Source organism: Heloderma suspectum, chromosome 2 (genome assembly GCF_057233095.1).
Source record: "Heloderma suspectum isolate Gila_16-S chromosome 2, 16-S_ref, whole genome shotgun sequence".
NCBI lineage: Eukaryota > Metazoa > Chordata > Lepidosauria > Squamata > Helodermatidae > Heloderma > Heloderma suspectum.
Window position 1 is genome coordinate 347571202 of NC_139459.1, and position 19248 is coordinate 347590449.

General features: G+C 45.3%; 1 protein-coding gene across 2 annotated transcripts in view; it reads left to right on the plus strand.

Annotated features, from left to right (window-relative positions):
- Positions 1–273: 273 nt before the first annotated feature.
- LOC146355413 (E3 ubiquitin-protein ligase TRIM11-like) overlaps positions 274–19248 on the plus strand; it is a 47284-nt gene continuing 28309 nt past the window's right edge. For both annotated transcript variants that reach the window (XM_084830613.1, XM_084830614.1), the window contains exons 1-6: positions 274–901; positions 3343–3438; positions 12684–12914; positions 15231–15253; positions 16893–17008; positions 18645–18671. In XM_084830613.1, coding sequence (XP_084686739.1) covers positions 464–901; positions 3343–3438; positions 12684–12914; positions 15231–15253; positions 16893–17008; positions 18645–18671 — 931 coding nt within the window. In that variant the 5' untranslated portion in view covers positions 274–463. The remainder of the gene's footprint in view (positions 902–3342; positions 3439–12683; positions 12915–15230; positions 15254–16892; positions 17009–18644; positions 18672–19248) is intronic.

Sequence of the window (19248 nt, forward strand, 5' to 3'; positions counted from 1 at the left end):
ATTGAAGCTGAGTGAGAAAAAGAACCTAGGCACTTGAAACCCACTGGTAAGAGCTCCTGGAAAAGCTTTACCCTTACATGTCACTTCTCGACTGGATCCCATTCAGCTCTGCAGTCCTGTTACCTCAGCAGACTCAAATGCCTGCAGCGCACATGCACACTCCCACCAACAAAAAAACAGTGAGGACTAAAAAAAAAAGTAGGCGAGGAGCAGCTAACAGTGAAAGTGAAAGGGCGTTTCTGAGAAATCGTGTGACTTGTACCAAGACAGACCACTGCATCATTTTGCTTAGTGTCATAAACAATGACTAGCAACAGTTACACCAGGGATCTTTCTCAGCCCTACCTGGATATTCAGGGGATTGAACTTGGGACTCTCTGCATTCAAAGTACATGCTCCAGCGCTGAGCTACAGCCCCACCCCTCATTTCGTTGAACACAGAAATCAAGTTAAGGTTGTTCCTATGCATCAAGAGGGAAAGACAGCCATGGCGTCCAGCTGTTCCACTAAGGAGCTCATTGATGAAGCTGCTTGTCCCATCTGCCTGGATTACTTTAAAGATCCAGTGTCTACAGACTGTGGCCACAGTTTCTGCCAAGCCTGCCTCACCCGATGCTGCAGGGAATCTAGAGGAGCTGCTTCTTGCCCTCAGTGTAAAGCGGAGATTCAGCAAAGGAACTTCAGGCCAAATTGGCACCTGGCAAACATTGTAGAGCTTGTCAAGAATCTTGAGAAAGGGCAAGGCGCAGGAAGAAGGTGCACACTATGTGCGAGGCACGGGGAACCCCTGAGATTCTTCTGCAAAGATGATGAAGCCCCCATATGTGTGGTGTGCGACCGAGCCAAGGACCACCAAGGACACAGAGTGATGCCTATAGATGAGGTTTCGGAAGAATACAAGGTAGGAAATTACCTTGGTGGACAGGCACGGGAGATAACTTGGGGGGTGGGGGCTGAGTATAAGGATATTCCCAGATAGCTCCTGAATTCACAGCAATGCCCCACACCACATTTTGCAGAAGTTCAACTGTCTTTTCCTCCTTTTTTAAAACGAAGTGTTTGTTATTTATTTGTTTGTTTGAAACATTTATATCCCACCCTATATCATTAGGATCTCAGGGTGGTGTACAGATAAAATCAATTTAGACAGTTCTTAAAGCTGTGTGCTCCCCCTCTCCAGCCCGAGGGCTTCTCCACACAGGGCTTTTATCCTGCGATTGAGACTGGTTACTCACAGAAGTTTGCAGGTCCTTCACATAACGTTGTCAACCTCCAGGGTATCTCCCGCTGTGGCAGATCAAGTAAATCTTTCATATTTGCATGATCTTACCCCTGCTGCTCAGTTAGGAAATTCTATAAATTCTACTGCACTTTGGTACATGCAAGGTTAGTGAAGTGCAGGGTAAGAGCAAACTTGGGCCTGATTACTGGCTCATAGAAATTTCTTCTCAACTATATTGATTATCGTTGAGAACTAGCAAATGTATGTGACTCTGCTTAGAAGCCTTGTTAAGAATGATCTTAGGTGTTTCATGTGTTTGAATTTATGCATGCATAAGCTCTTGTATTTAGTACTGTTATGCTAATACTTTGTAGTAAAAGACAAAAAGACAAATCTTGTCTGAGAGAGTGTTATCCTAAACATTGATGATGGGGTGGAGTGGGGAGTTGGGTTGAGTGACTGATAGGTCCACCTTCGAATCATAGGACCTCTCTGAATCTCAAGAACATAAGAAGAGTCCTGCTGAATCAGAACAAAGGCCTATCTAGTCCAGCATTCTGTTCACATAGTCGCCAACCAGCTACCTGTCGGAAACCCACAAGGAGGACATGAGTGCAACAGCAACACACACACACACACCATGATATTGGCAGTTTTATTTTCAATTCCTTTTCTAATTATGCCCAACAAGGAATTTGCCTTTTTCACAACAGCCGCACACTGGTTCAACATTTTCATCGAGCTGTCCACCACAACCCCAAGATCTGTTCCTTGGTCAGTCACTGCTGGCTCAGGCAGATCCCATCAGCTTATACATGAATTTGGGACTTTTTGCCCCAACGTGCATAACTTTACATTTGCTTTCTCCCAGTTTGGAGAGATCCTTTTGGAGATCTTCACAATCACTTTTTGTTTTAAGCACCTTGACTAATTTGGCATATTCAGCAAACTTGGCCACCTCACTGCTCACTCCTAATTCCAGATCATTTATGAACAAGTTGAAAAGCATTGGTCCCAATACAGATCCCTCTGGGACCCCACTCTTTACATCCCTCCATTGGAAGAATTTACCATTTATTCCTACTCTCTGCTTTCTGTTCTTTAACCAGTAACAGGACCATAACAGGACCTCTCCTCTTATTCCTTGGTCTGATCCAGAGCATCTCTACACCAGCCTAAAATCCCACATTTAAACTGGGGCTTTCTGCTTCCATATTAAATTCAGGATCACAACGGACTCCCTTTACACGTGCTTCCTTTCCCCCCTCCTTCTCCCCCTTATCTGAGTGTTCCATATGTTTCATTGATCTATCTCCACTTCTTGCAGCTTTTCCTTTTTCACGGAGAAAACTCAAGCGGAACATAAGTGGGGTAATTTGATAGCCCATTATCTCCAATCTATTTAACAATGGAATAAAGGTCATTTAGTGCAGGAAACACCCTGGAGCTTAACAACATCATCTAAAGGGCCCGCAAACCTCCATGAGTGAGCAATCTGAATAGCAGGATAAAACGGAATAAAGGTAATTTAGTGCAGGAGACACCCCAGAGGTTAACAACATCCTCTAAAGGGCCTGCAAACTTCCATGACTGAGCAATCTCAATAGCAAGGTAAAAGCTCCATGTGAAGAAGCCCCCAGTATGACTCTTCCTATATTCTTATAATATAAGGTGAAGCACAGGGGCTAAAAGACATCAATGAACCAGCAAATCCCCAGTTCAAATTTCACCTCTGCCATGAACTCATTTGTAAGCCTCTCTCTCTCTCTTCCCCTCAGCCTTAGTCCCCCTACCTACAATCTGAGTTGTTGTAAGGTTTATAAGTAGATATTGCTTGTTGTTGTTCCAGTTATGTATTAACAAAAAGTTGGAAGTTGCAATCAAAATTCTTAACATTTGTTCTCCAAAAGTCACTCCTGTGAGCAGGCAAGATGGAGAAAAAAATGAAGTGGTAAATTACAGGAGAGCTACCTGACTTTCCCAGGGGAAAATGGGAAGCCCTGTTAGTAAGTTGCTAGACCTTTACTATCCAATCAGACATGTTTTTTCTAAGGAAATCACTGGCTGGCCTCAGATGGACTGACCTCCTGACACAGGAAAACCCTTTTCTGTTTCTTTAGGAAAAAATCAAGGCCCACGTGGAATATTTGAAGAAAGAACGAGTAAAGCTTTTGGTCCAGAAATCTGTTAAAGAGAAGAGTATGAGGAAATTTCTGGTAAGTGTTTGTTGTTATGGCTCAAATGTTGGGGCTCTGTGATTATGGGTAAGTTCATCATACTCTCCATCAGTAAAGCAAAATATATTTCTGTGCTTGACATGCAGCTATATTATTCTTCTATGGTAGCTACAGCCTAGTTCCAATATGCAAGTCATGGGCATCCACATTAATACATTTTAAAAACAAAATAACCCTGCGGTTGCGTTGCCAAATGTTTTGCCAAGAGGCAATGGTTCTTTTAAGGATTCAGAATACAGTGAACACAATAATGGGTTAAGGCTAAAGTTTGTATTAAAGAGAAGCAGATTAACAGAAAAACTAAAGCAAAAGAAAACAAAGCACATTACTTTGAAGCGAGATCATAAAGTACAGGTTCCTTCAGTCACCGGGAACCACACAACCACCACCCCTCTAATCAGTGACGAACGCACTCCAATGGCCTGGATATATTTAGCTCCTGTCCAAGTCGGCCTGCTCTGAGGTTCTGGTGTGGGAGGGGCCCGGATATCATATATTATCCCATTGATCCCTCCTATTCTGGACATAGTCCAATGATTAAATTCCTACATATTGGGAAAAAAACTAGCCCTAACAATTGGCAGGCATCCAGCCCAGCATAGATAATTCTCATCTCAGTTACCCAGCTAGTCTTGAGGTTATGCCAGTGGTTTATCTATGAGCCTTGAGCTGTACTGCATCAAAAGAATTAACCCTGGGAACTATCATAGTTACCCAGCTCGATAAACAGGCCCAAACGGAACTCTAGATATAGGCAAGAGAAATTGTGTACCACTAACTGCTTGAGATAACAATGGATTTCTGCATTTCCACTGCTGAGGTGCACACCCCTACGGTCCTCATGACAAATGCATGACAAATTTGGGGTGTCTCAGTTTCCCAGGCCTGGAGTTATGGCACTGATGAGTGGACAGAAAGACACACATCCTCTTTCATTATTATAGAAGCATTATGAACTCCAACAAAACTTTATTGGAGTGAGGGATTAAAAAAACCCACTGGGAACAAGAGAAAAACCCACAGGTACACAAACACAGTACAGTAGTCTTAAGAAAGTAATACTGGATATTCAGTGGCATCACAGCCGTAAATGTTGACAACTTCACATGACTTGTCCTAAAATGATGTCCTTTATCTTGGAAACGCTGGTGAATAGCAATTATTAGAAAGGAGCAATAGAGTCTGCGGGGAGTGTCTTTGGCAGGGGGATGAAAAATGGGTAAGCTTGATCAGGAGGGTTTACGGTTCTAGAGGAGCCTGGACTACCCATTTTACTTTTCACATTGTGAACTGCAAGAATGTTATTTTGGAATTGCATATTTTTCCTGCTGGGAGTGCACATTTTGCATAGTTGCACGTTTTTAAAAGGTGCTGATGGCACCAGAGAACAGGTCTGCCATTTCTGGTAAATCTGGGGCTCGTCTACATGGGAGGTTTTCTCCAATGCTGCTGGGGCTTAAAATTGTTAGGAACACATCTGACATCGTGGCCACTGCAGCAAAGCCGTTGTTTCCAGCCTGAAACCCAGCATTTTTTCAGAGGCATTTTGTGCCGCATTTTCCCTTTAAGCCAGCTTCTGCCCACTTCCAGTGCAGTGTGCCCCATATCCCTGAATTAAATGCGGCTTCTTAAGTATGTTTTTTGGGGGCGGGGGGGGGGTTCTGCTGTTGTATCAGTGTACGTGGGCTGCCCCTTTCATTTTGCTTTGTTTCCCACCCCATCTTTGCCTTGTGGAATGGCGGCTGTTGGGGTTTGAGGAACTCATTGCCCTCAAGTGCACTTGATCAACAGCAGAACTCCCACCAAAGGGTAAACACAAGCTGATCATCCCTACTAGGAAGTAAGGGAACAGCTGATTGCTCCGATTTAATTTTTAATTTAATTTGTTCCACATCACTTTTTTTCGAGGGCGGCAGGTTGGAGTTTGTCTCCTTGCATATCTCTGAGCACGGAAAGGGTTATTCTCAATGGGCGCTGCTTCTCTGCACGGAGGGAAAGGGCTGGCTGGAGTTGCCTCCCTCTGCTGGCACCTCCTCTCCTCCCTCTCCTGCATTCTTTAATTTTAGATTCTCAATGGGGGAAAGCAGGCAATAGAGGCTTCAGACTGGGAATGGATGAAGCAGCTAGATCATTGTATTTACTCACTGGAAGTGTGCAACTGGGGTTTTATGACTGGGCAACATAGGCTGCAGACTGTCAATAGGTGAAGTGGCTAGATCCCTTTATTAACTCCCTGGAAAAGGAGAAAGGGGATGGGAGCTCTAACTCCCTGACTGTTGGCTGGAATGGGGTGAAATTGTGCTGGGGTACTCTCATGGGGAGCCTTCAGATGCCGTCGGAGATAATAACATGGTAGCTGGTGGAGCCTGGACAAGGGCGGGAAACAAGCCTCTCTCACAGGGTTGTGCGAAGTCACCTGAGTCCGCACCATGACCTGCTTGCCGGATCCCTGCCCACTGCCAGACCCAGCTCACGCTGGGACGTGAGCCAGCTGGTGGTTTGCAAGAGCCTGGTGAGCGCTCTTGCTGCCGCCACTGTGAGCAACTGTGTCCCTCTCTGCCAAGCACTGGCAGAGAGGGATGCAGTTGCTGGTGACGGCGATGGGAGAGGAACTCGCCCGTCGCTGCTGCCGCCCAGAGCCAAGCATCAGCAGAGAAGGGTGCAGTTGGTCTCGGCGGCGGTGGCATGGCAGGGGGAGGGGGAAGCACCGCTTCCTGCTCCCATCACCCAGAGCAACTGCACCCTTCTCTGCTGAGCACCAGCAGAGAGGGGCGCAGTTGCTATTCACAGCAGGATGGGAAGGCTTCCCATCCTGCCGTCGCCACTCGGGCAAGGAGCGGGGGCTGCTGTGCTTGCCCAGCTCAGCATACGCCAAGTCGGGCATGAGCAGGAGGTCATGGACTGGCATCCAGGGGGCTGAACTGGCAGTAACCCGCAGAGCTCAACCCCCAAACAGACGCTCACAACATCCCTACTCTCTCATTGGTTGAACAGCAGCTGCTAGGTTGATGACATTCAGTTCTACTCCCCCCACCCAACCCAGAAGTATGTTGCTTTCAAGCGCTGTGTGACCTGTGAAAAGCGGGTTTTTAAGGTATGGCATACTCCGCTTTTCTTGATTTGTGTGTCCCTGACAGACCAAAGATGATTCCATGAAAATCTGGATAATACTCAAACGTGCTTCTCACGCCACTGTTGTGAAGATCCTCCCCTCGTGTCCAGCCATGCCTTTCCACTCACAGCTGAAATCCTCATTTCTTTCCTCGCCTCCCTTTATCCCTGTAATATTCCTTGGCCCAAGGACTATTACAGGTGTGAGGGGCATGGTTAATATTGGGAATGGGGGGGGGGTTGTGACCTTCTCAGCCCACCCCTAGGCTCTGCTCTACAGACAACACACAAAAGGATCTTCAAAACAGGGTTCTTTATTACTACAATACATAAGAAAACACTAACTTCTGAGAAGCTGTATAGCACACTCTCTCATCTCCAAGGCCTGAACTAAGAGAGACATGGGGAGAGGCCATACTTTAGCCTTCTGCAAGAACTAAAAATGGCAGGTTCTCTTAAAGTCACATAGACATGAATAATCCCCTCGAGGCCTTAATAAATTGGACTGCTTCCACAATCAAGTTCACAGCCCTACCTAAATTTCCCTTAAAAAGCCTAACACACTAGGAGAATGGATAACAACACTGAACTACACTGCAGAACAGCCATACACTACTTTAAGTCCCCTTGGAATATGGTAATAGCAATATTGGGCGACTTTACAGAGCTGGTGTAACCCACACTTTCTCAGACATAGCCCTGCCTCCTGGGGCCCATCTACATGGGGCTTTTACTCCAGTTCTACTTCACCCCCAAGTCGATCATGTCAGATGACATACACCACTCTCTGTAGCTAGCCCAGCGTTTCTTGCCCTAAATCCAGGATTTTTTCAAATTCATTTTTTGTCAGATTTTCCCATCACAGAAGTTTCAGTGCCATTCAGGAGCCCGTGTGAACTCAGGGGCTTTAGCTCGGGCTGGTGGAAGCAGTGGTGATTGGCGGGAGGGAAAGTTGCATGGAGCAGGGGCATGGGGAGAGCAGAGGGGTAAACATGTCTACCCAGAAGTAACTCATTGCCTTTATTTATTTATTTATTTATTAAATTTATTAATCGCCCATCTGACTGGTCACCCAGCCACTCTGGGCGATGTACAACCCCCATAAAACAATGTAAAACAATAAAATTTTACCATAAATTTTTTTTTAAAAAAAATACCCTAACCCACCCCAAATGCCTGCCTGAACAACCACGTTTTTAATGCACGACGGAAGCTCATTAAAGAGGGGGCATGACGGAGTTCCCGAGGGAGGGAGTTCCACAGAGTGGGGGCCACAGCCACCACAGAGAAGGCAAATTGAATTGCCTTCAATTCCACTTTACTTTGCTGAGTACAGGAACAGCCCTGCTGCTTTGAGACTGCGCTGTTGCAAACATGGGCTCAGTTGCTGCCTCTCACTTTAAATATTGACTGAGCATGGGAGTGGGGAAGGGAGCCAGCACTGCTGTTTTGAAACTGCGCAGTGACGAAGGAGCAGAGCTAAGAAACGGTGGACAGCTATTGATTCAAAGCTGTGTAGCTAAGGAATGGTGGATGCCAGTGTGGATAATTGTCATGAACATGTACTCAGAAGCACTTCATTGAGCCCATGTGGGAGTGGGGGGAGCCTCTTGATTGGCAGTTAATATAGATCAAAGATAATGTGCTGGTTGCTCTCCCTCCTCCCCGACTCCGCACTGTCGGCTCTCAGCGCCTCTTGCACGCCCGCTCATTCTGCTCAGTCTCCAGATGGCAGCGGCTGCCTGCCTGCCTGATAAATGCGTGCATATGTGGGGTTTGTCATGAACGTCTGCTCGTAAGCACGTCCTCCACTGCACTTCGTTGAACACGTGAGGGAGGAAGGGAGGGGGAGCAAACCAGTGCTCACTGGCTGCCTTGCACCTACACAATTGATGACATTCATTTTTACTCACCCACCCCACCCCAACTAATGCAGCTTCAGCTTCCGTTTGCTCTGCAAAAGCCAAGGAATACAGCACTGTGTGTACTGTTGAAAGAGCTAATTCGTTTCTGTGAAAATACAGATTTTGACCAAATCACTCCACAAAGTGTTTCTGTTTCGACAGGCCCCTGCAATATGGATACAGTAATGATGAACTTTATCTGCATGCATTCTCAGGGTAATTCTTTAAATGTTCATCATTATTGTATCCAAATTGTGGAAAAATATGTATTAACAAGACCCGAGTTAGAAAGATCATGAGCTCCTGTCACTGCTGCTACCTTTTGTTTTTGAGATACTATTGCCCAGTCTCAGCTACAGGAACACAGTGGAGTGTTATTGAAATAAGAAGGTGATTGATATAAATACTATGTGTCTCATGCTTTTTCAACACTGCCTTGAAATTTGGACGTATAGCGTTGGTGGAACAACAACCTAGCACGCTCACACACACATGGACACAGACACACAAGAGCTAAAGAAAAACAGAATTACCTAAAGCAAATGACGGGTGTCTTTAATTTATTGTTTTATATTTCATGTTCTTTTATGGAAGGCAGGGTAACTTCAAGAAATACAGGACAACACAGGCAGTAAGATAAGAGCCTAGATAAATCAAACAAACAAAACAAAAACTTTCTTTAATTTCTGTTTTGAGAGGATCAACACAGAGACAAGATACAAACAGTTCACTTCAGCACTGTAGGGGGGAACAAATGCTATAGGCTGCTATAATATGCCTTTCTTTAAGAATTTAGAAATATAAAAGTAAAAGCTTGAATATGACTTTAAAAGGGGGGGGGAGACATGCCCAGAAGTCAATCTTTGCTTTTAAAAATCGAAACAAGACTGAGTTTTTAAAAATCTAAAAGAGACAGAGTTGATGAACAAAAACAACAAGGAAATAGAATGAAGAAAGCAGAAGTGAGGGTCGACACTGAACAACAAACACATCCTTTTCCGGAGTCCAAAACTGAGATAAACAAACAAACACAGGAATGGCGGGGGAGGGGAGAGCGTAGCAGCAACAACTGAGGTAAAGCTACGTTAGTTTGAAACAATATGGAAAGGAGAGATGCATCTAATCAAATACAAATAACAAACGAGTCAGAGGTTGGAGGAAATAGGAGAAGGCAGCTGGAAGAGGTGCTGCAAAAGACACCGTCCCAAAGGGGATAGGGTATCAAGGAGTGAAGAAACGCTCCCACTACTACAAAGCTGTTCCCTTTTAATTTGAATGTTGAGGAAAGCCTAATGGCAATCAGAATCTAATAAATTGAAGTAACAACTCCTAGGAACAACACGCGTGCACGCGCGCACACACACACGATCATCTGCCCACACCAGCCCTCTCTCCCAGAGACACAGCTAGCGCAATAACTGAACTCAGCCTTTCACTGAAGTATCCATATCCCCTTCCTCCACCGCTCTCTCTGGAGACTGCTGGCGTTGGTTCTTGCCGAGAGTTCCTATTAGGGATAGCGGAGAATTCTGCCACGGACTCCAGTGAGGCCGAATCACCCGGAGGCTGTGGCGGAACGGAGCAATCCCCCCCGCCACCCCACGAAGTCCCTGTGGACCGGATCCTACCTGCCTCTGGCGGTCCGGATCCAGCCGCTGCTGGCCGCTGCTCCAGTGTGTGGCTGCGAATGGCATCCTGTGTAGGGGACACCATTTGGTCACTGCTTTAGCCGTGATAGGCTACGTAAATATTTACGTAGCCTATGGCAGCTAAAGCGGGAACGCAAATGGTGTCCACTATGCCATTTGCGTCACTGCTGTAGCCGTGATAGGCTACGTAAATATTTACATAGCCTATCACGGCTAAAGCAGCGATGCAAATGGCGTCCGCTACGACATTTGCGTCCCCGCTTTAGCCGTGAAAAGCTACATAAATATTTATGTAGCCTATCACGGCTACAGCAGTGACGCAAATGGCGTCCCCTATGCAGGACGCCATTTGCATCCGCAGCAGCCTGGCTGCGGATCAGCCCGGCCGGCGGCTTCGCGCAGAAGCATTAATGCTCATGTGGAGCCAGCCGGGGAGGATTCCGGGGGGGGAGAATGGATCACCTCCCCCCCCCGCGGACCCCAGCGGAGCAAGGTAAGTGGGGCTTCATACACCCCTTGTTCCTATTTGCCAAAGCACACTCCCTCCTCCTCCTGCACTCACCTTTCCGCCTCTCCCTGCCTTCCCGCATCTGCTTGCCTTCCCCCTCCCTCCTCCTCTTCCTCATGCCCCTCCGCATGGGCATTCAGAAGTTGATACATTTTGGAGACAGCCTGTTTGGACTGCTCAGGCATTAAGTAGAGCTCCAAATATAGAAGGCGGAGGAGGTGCTTCCGGGGGGGGGGTGCTTCACCCTGGGGTGCCTCGGTACTGCTCTGACCTGCCTCATATCATGAGGATTTTGCTCCAAATCAGCCCGCTTCACCTTGTTATTCGGGCTTCATAACGAAGTGGTGCACAGCCCCACTAGAGATTCCTTTTGATTTTAAATGAAAGCTGGGAATCTGGAGATTATGGCTCATCCAGGGGGGCTGTCAACTGCCCCCCTTGTCCTCCCCTCTGTAGACCCATGATGTCAGTCCATTTTTTCATGTCTGAAGCATCCAAGTGGTGCCTGCCATGTATGACTGAGAGGTGGGTTGCATGTTGTAGATACCACATGAGAAGCATTCCAGCTCTACCTGTATAGAACATGGAAGGCCCTTTCCTAACAGGCAAAGAACTTCTAGCAGCAGCATCATGTGCTGACTTGCATGTGTGAACAGGCCATTACAGTTTGGTGTCCTTCCCACGTATCAAATATCAGCAATACAAATGTCATATCGCCTCCAATTAGGTCCTTTTTTGAAGGAGGCAGTTCACATTAAGCAACAAGCCACCAAGTACTGAGTAATCCTGATGAAAAGTCAAGTGATCTACATGCTTATGGGGACCAGCCCAAAGTCTGTATTTTAAAGAAGGTTATATGGAAAAGATATCTATCGCTAAGAGCACTAAGAGTTCTACACTGAATTGAAAGAGTCAAGATAAAACATCTCAAAATAACAACAATGACAAAAACAACAAATAAACACTCTAATATAATTTCTGTATTTCTTGTATTTCATTCCCCCATGTTCACCTCTAATATTTTTCTTCCCCCTTCACCATGTGTGTGTGTGTGCATATATATATATATATATATATATATATATATATATAAAGGTAAAGGTATCCCCAACCAGTCGTGTCCGACTCTAGGGTGCGGTGCTCATCCCCGTTTCTAAGACGAAGAGCCAGCGCTGTCCAAAGACGCTTCCATGGTCATGTGGCTGGCATGACTGAACACCGAGGTGCACGGAATGCTGTCACCTTTCCCGCCGAGGCAGTACCTATTTATCTACTTGCAATTTCTTGCTTTCGAACTGCTAGGTTGGCAGAAGCTGGGACTGAAGACGGGAGCTCACTCCGTCATGCAGCGCTCGGGTCTCGAACTGCTGACCTGCCGACCTTCCAGTCTGCAGTTCAGCATCTTAACCACTAAGCCACCACAGCCCCTTTTATATATATATATATATCTGCCAACTCAGGATAACGTTCCATGCATCTGATCAAGTGGGCCTTGGTTCACAAAAGCTTAATGCCCCTCACCTCAACAAACTTTAATAACATTTTAATCTCTCCCCCCGCACACACACATTCCCCCCTTCATATTCTGATGGGGAATGGTTGCACAACTCAGGCTATCACACAGATGGACCTAGAGATGAAGTGCCTGACTCACACATTACTTCAGCTGTGTGGTGGTGAATAAGTGCCAACTCCTCTATGTGAATGGATAGAGTTACAGTCTGAACCAGGCCCAATGCATCAGATTTCAAATGGTCACACGTGAATTCCTTTTAACGTTCACATTCAACCCACTTATCTTTTCCTATGGCTTATAATTCTCTAGGCTATTTAAAATGTTGTTTTAAGACAGGATTTTATACATTTAAAAAAGACAAGCAAGTTCAAACATATCCAGCACTTATGTTCCTGTCAGAGAAATTGTGGCTAAGAACTTTAAATGTCCCCCTTTCTGTACCCACAAACTATAAACAACCTTTATGTAATTCATTTTTACCTTGACTGAACATTACATCTCCGCCTCCCCTTTAATTTCCATGTAATTTCCCCCAGATAAAGTTAGAAATGGAGAAGCAGAAGGGCAGATCTACCTTTGAAGGAATGCAGAAATTTCTTGAAAATACACGGGACCTCTGGCTCAGACAGCTGGAAGATCTGGAGAAAGAGATGAAGAAGAAGCAGGAAGAAAACATCACTGAACTGTCTGAAGAGATTTCCCAACTCAGTCAGCTGATCACAGAGATGGAGGGAAAGTGCCTGCAGCCCGCAAGTGAATTCCTGCAGGTGAGAATTGACACAAAGACACCTCATGTCTATTGGAATAAAGAACAGTAAACAATCATGTGACACCTTAAAGACTATGTTTTTAAATGATAACTTATGCTATTAAAAAAAAACAACCTTCATTCCCCAAAAGGTTCCACCTTTATAAGCCTCAAAATTCTATTGCTTATAAAAATGACATCTGTTTAGCTAATAACATGAAACTTGGCATCCATTATCTACCCAGTAAGGTCTACAGTTGTGCAAAGTGTTCTGATAAAAATTGCCACAGGTACAGGAAGTTAAAAAGTGCTGAAAACTGACACATTTGGCCTTTTACTCCATGTTGCAGCTTGGCATATTATATATTTCTTTCACAGTTTGGTTAAAACTACTAATGTACTGTATTCAGGTTTGTCAAGGAGATGTGCCTTTCATTGGTTTGGTGAAGTTCTGAGCAACGGCACAAAAGTTATTACAGTTTTTCTGCGCCATGAAAATGTATGGCAGCAACTGCCTGCAAACGTATGTCAGGCATACTCACTGTCAAGCTGGAGCTAGAATGCTTCCAGTACCTCAGTATTTTGAGAGGAATTCCAGTGTTCCTGTCAGCATTCTGACAGTGGGGAAGGGTAGCAGGAAACTGTCAGCTGAGATAAGAGTGAGCTAATTTTGAAGGCTGAGAGGCTTCCTCAGCAGCCCCCTTTTCCTCAGCAACAAGCAAAGGGCTGGATGTGTGCATGCGGCATGCTTGTCTGATCTCGGAAGCTAAGTGGGGTTGGCCCTGGTCAGTAGTTGGATGGGCGACCACCTGGGAATCAGGCTTCCTGCATTGAGCAGGGGGTTGTTCCATCCCTTCAAATGAGATTAAGTTTTACCCCCGCCTATCCCCCGCTCCTGTTTTTTTTTTTAAAAAATTAAGGCGTCATTCTCACAGAATCGGGGCTTCTCTGCGATTTTTTTTTTTTTAATTCAGGCATGATCTTCGAAGATTCGAAGTTGTGAAGCTTCACAACTTCGAATCTTCGAAGATCATGCCTGCATTAGGAAAAAAAAATTGCAGAGAAGCCCCGATTTTGCGAGGATAACGCCTTAATTAAAAACAAAACAAAACAGGAGTTTGTTTTTTGTATGTGCGAGGCACAGGGAGCCCCTGAGATTTTTCTGCAAAGATGATGAAGCCCCCATCTGTGTGGTGTGCGACCGAGCCAAGGACCACCAAGGACACAGAGTGATGCCTATAGATGAGGTTTCGGAAGAATACAAGGTAGGAAATTACCTTGGTGGACAGGCATGGGAAATAACCTGGGGGGTGGGGGTTGAGTATAAAGATATTCCCAGATAGCTCCTGAATTCACAGCAATGCCCCACAGCACATCAGTAGTTTTCACCAAAATTTGAACAAAATATATGATATGCCAAGCTGCAGCTTGGAGTAAAAGGGACAAATGTGTCAATTTTCAACACTTTTTAACTTGCTGTACTTGTGGCAATTTTTATCAGATTGCTTTAAACTTTTGGACAAGTTTAGACCTCATTAGGTAGGTAATGGATGCCAAGTTTCATATTACTAGCTTAACAGGTGCCATTTTTATAGCAGCAGTTGTTTGAGGCTTATAATGGTGAAACCTTAACTAAAGGGGCAGTCTTGTGCCCCCACACGCACTCATGGATGGGGCAGGTGGGAACTGTAAACAGTGAGGTCAAGAGGAATGACAATGCAGAAAGTACAGACAGTAATAATGACCTTATTTGCAGTGGCCACTCACAAAACAGGTGTTGGTTGATAAGTACCTGCATTGGTGAGCTGAATAGCACATGTAATGTGATAGAAACTCTTTGTCACTATTCAAACTAGAGGAGATAGAGGTGATCCTTTTGATGAACTGCAGTTAATCATAGAATCATATCATAGAATCATAGAATAGTAGGGTTGGAAGGTACACATTGAAATCTGTATTTAAAGTTCCTGTCTTCGAGAATGGTCACATTAAGATAAGTGAGAGAGTGTCTTAGATGTTTAAATATTGAATATTCTGATGTCTGATTTGCATCAATATATTATTTTGCATAAAGACAGGCCTGTTTGTCTATGTAGAATGCAGTGGGGCATTGCTGGTAAATGATAGCTTATATCACATTGGAAGATGAGTAGGTGTATGAACCCCCGATGTTGTGGATGGCATTATTAGGTACTACAGTAGTGTTGCTAGAGTAGATATGGGGACAAGCTGGCATCTAGATCTGCAACATGGCCTACCCCTCTGACAATTATTACAATGCAAAAAAGAAGTATTTGTTCTGCCTGTTTAGCCAAGACCCATTTCTCTCTTTCAGGATATCAGAAATGCCTTGAGCAGGTATGTGTCTCTTTCTCCACTTTTCTGTTTACCCTCCTCTTTGTGTATTAGAACTTTGGTACCATTGGGGTGCTTTTGGAAACAGATGATACTATTTCCTTCAGCACAGTGTGAGGCTCCAACCATTGTCAGTTTGTTTTTTATTTGGTGTTGGTGCTGCCCTCTTTCTTTCTTGTTCTTTCTCACTGCCCCTGTCCCTTTGAAGTTGCTGTGAAGCAACTTCAGTCCCATTTTAAAAAGAGAGAAACAGGTATCTGCAAAATAGGGACAAAGTCTCCCAGGTACAATCAACTGTGAGAAACAGCTTTCTTCTGGGGGACAGTATGAAGGATCATGATATTATATTTCTTCTGTAATGGAGCATTGTCTACATCTTTTAGATCTGATATCCTTCAGATTCTGGGGAGGGGATAGAGGCCTTCTAATCTGGCACTTTGACCACAGTTGCATTTATCATCAGAACTCTATTCAGGCATTCTAATCCTGAATAGGGTAGACACATGAGGGGAGGGAGAGCCCCTTCTCCCTCATCGTGTTTCATCGCCCTCTACTTGTAGAGGGTGACAGTCTGAAGCAGGGAACCTCCTCTATCAGTGAGGGCTCTCCATATGATCTGGAATGCTGATTATACTGGTCAAGTTTAAGATCAGAGACTGAGGCCCAGCTCTTTGGTCCGCTATTGAGAGCCATACGGTTAGTAACAGGGGAAAGGCCTTTTCTGTGGTAGCCCCATGTTTGGAATGCTCTCGCCCAGGAAGTACACATGATGATTGATCTTTAGGAGGATTTTAAAGACTTATTTATTCCAGTCTGCATCTGGTTAATTTTAGCGTACTGTGTTTTTCAATGAGGTTTTAGGTAATGCTGCTATTATTATCTGCTGCTATTAATTATTGATGAATTAAATATTGTTTGTTGTTTTTTAGGGATGTACAAAAGGAACATACCTTGTCCCGCTGCTTGCTTCGCGGTGGGGGGGAGGCGCTTCGCTTCTCCCCCCGAAATTCAGGCTGGGGGGGGAGGCGCCCCGCCTCGCCCGGCCGAAATTCAGGCCGGGGAGAAGCGCCCCGTCTCCCTGGCCGCGAAAGAAAAAGTGGGGGGGAAAAAACCCGTGATAGGCTACGTAACGATTAACGTAGCCTATCATGGGGTTTGGGGTTTTTTTTACTTTATTTTGTAATGGCGGCAGTGGCAGCCGGTCAGAAGACCGGCTGCCGCCGCCGAACCACCGCCGGGACCCGCCACCGGGAGGGACATTCACCAAAGGTAAGTCCCATCCCAGGGGGGGCAGGGGGGCGGAGAATTTCACTGCCAATTTCGGGGGGCCGAATGCGTTGGCATTCGGCCTCCTGGAGATTCGGGGAGAAATTCTCCACCATCCCTATTGTTTTTATCATTTGACTATTTACTTCATTTTTAAGGCATGTTGTAATCTGCTTTGTGAGATTCTAGCCTGAAAAACAGGCTAGAAATCTATTAAATACAAGAAATAAATAAAAGAACTTAGACTTTAAAATGGAGGGCTGGAACACCTACACATAAGTGAATCTTGAATCCCAGCCTGCTATTTAATGCTATAAACTTAGAGGAGAGTAATGTTCTATTACTGTTCCTTAAACCTCACCATATTCCCTTCCAGGTATGAGGATAATTTTTCAGGGCATGTGGTGGACCTTTCTCTCGGTTCGGAACTGAGTCTCAAAATTACCTCTGAGAACAATTCTGCTTTAGAAAAGGCTATGAAGAAATGCAAAGGTATTTGGGACAGCTTAGGAACAGGAATGGATACCAATCTCTGAGAGTGCTGGAGTTCCAGGCTGGTTGCAAGGAAAGTCAGCTCCTTTTTTAAAGAGAAACTGACATTCCCTGCAAGATTCTGCAAGAAAAGTTTGGCAAGACATTGTAAGGATCATTATTTTGTCCCATTCCCATTTCTTTCTTTCAAAAGAAAGCTGTTGTTCCTCCTCCATAAAAGAACACGTGTGTTGGGGAAGAGAGAGGGGGAAGCAGGCTCTTTCTCTCTCTCCCCCACCCAACCCTGAGGAAGGAGGCTATCTTACTATGACGCAACAGCCCTGCTAATCAAATAATCTATCAGTGGAGAATGATCACTTGGTACTAGGAGAGGATCTCCTCTCTCCCCACCATCTGCTGTAAGGGCTGTGATAATGCACACATAGCACGAAGGTCCCATTTGAGGGGACCAGATCTTGGGGGGCCAAAAGCCAGTATAAAAATTATTTTATAAATAAAATCTCTCCAGCACTGTTCTGAAGGTTGTGAAAGAATAAATACCCTGATGCAGACCCATCTCTTTTTTCACGATATTATAATTAGACTGTATTGTGTTGAAAGCACTGAGCCAGAAAGCGCTGAGGTTCAGTGTTAGTGGAGAGCTTTGGATCTCCTGAGCTCCTATAGTTTGCATGCTGCACTAGCTCATAGGAGTTTCTTCCAGGCTTGTTATGTAGCAATAAAGGACAGTTACATTTGTAAGGCCTGTTTGATTTGTTCATGCTTCCCTGCTACCAAACACAACACATTTTTCTCCTGGAGAACAAGAGATGGAGGCAATCTAATTGATCATGGGCATCTTCAGTATAGATTAATGGCTATGTCATCTTCACTGCTCCCATTCCCGTTCTAGCCCAAGTAGCAAAATGTCCCGAAGTGGACCATTCCAAATGGAAGGAGCCTTCTATTTCTGCTTTGAAGCCCTCCTTTCACTTTGCTTTTCTATTATCGAGTTGCCCTTGACAGGCTTAATTGCCCTCCAGGCTTAAAACAATATAACATGACGTTCGGGGTGACTTTAATTTAGAACCTGATCTAAGGGCACAACACTATGTGATCTGCCCTGGATACTCATAAGCTTCAGAACTCACAGGCTTACAAGTGTGCAGTGCAGAGCAGGAGGCACAGCAGAGGCGATCCTTGCCTCTGCCGTGCCTCCTATTCTGCATTTTTGCTAGATGGACTTTTTTGCTCATCTAGCTGAGGCATTGCGGAGCAGGAGGAAAGGAGGCTGGGGAGAGGCACCAGGATTCTTCATAAGCTGGCCTCTTCAGTCCCCTCTCCACCCAAAAGAACGCCCCTTTTATCTCCTCTCTGAGGTTGCTTTTGTGATCTCGGAGAGGCAGCTGGTGCGGTTCTCTCCACACCAGCTGAGAGGGGGAGGGAGTGGGGAGCTTGGATTCCTGGGTCCAAGGTCGGAACACTGTATCCAACCTTGGATCCAGGAATCTGAAATATCCTATACCCCCGCTTCTGTCTAGGGGTCATAGGATTGCTGTCTCCATGAGCTTTCTGAATGTGAGACTGTTGCAATGACCCATTGCTAATTGTGTGTGATGATCTAAGTAATTCTGTCACTTTTTCCTCTACATAACAGAGTCTCTGGAGAGAGTTCTGAACACAGGTAATTTTCTGGGATGGAAAGAGAAGGAGAACTTTGATGGGAGACAATGCTTCAGTGTAATCCTAATTTAAATGCTGGATTTAATGTGAAATTTATTGGGAGGAGGTGTTGTTATAAATAGACATGTTGCTATATGGTCTGAATAAATGTATTTAGGCTGGATCTACACTTACCGCCTTTTTTCACTTCCAATGAGGTTTCACCACCCGCTTTTCACAGTACGCAGTACCCGCCTCGAATTGGAACCGGAATTTCCCACTTCCGTGCTCCTGCTTTCAATACCCTAATATCCCAGTATTTCCCCTTAATGTGCTCTGATTTTCCGCCTTCACTACTGTATCCAGTCATAGTCCCCTCCCCCGACTGTCCATATACGGCAGTGTTTGTATTTCCCTCCTGCCCAATCACAGCTCTTGACAGCCCCATGGCTTCTTCTGGCTACTGATCGCACAGCTTCCTCAGCAGCCCCCTTTTCCTCAGCAACAAGCAAAGGGCTGGATGTGCGCATGCTTGTCTGATCTCGGAAGCTAAGTGGGGTTGGCCCTGGTCAGTAGTTGGATGGGTGACCACCTGGGAA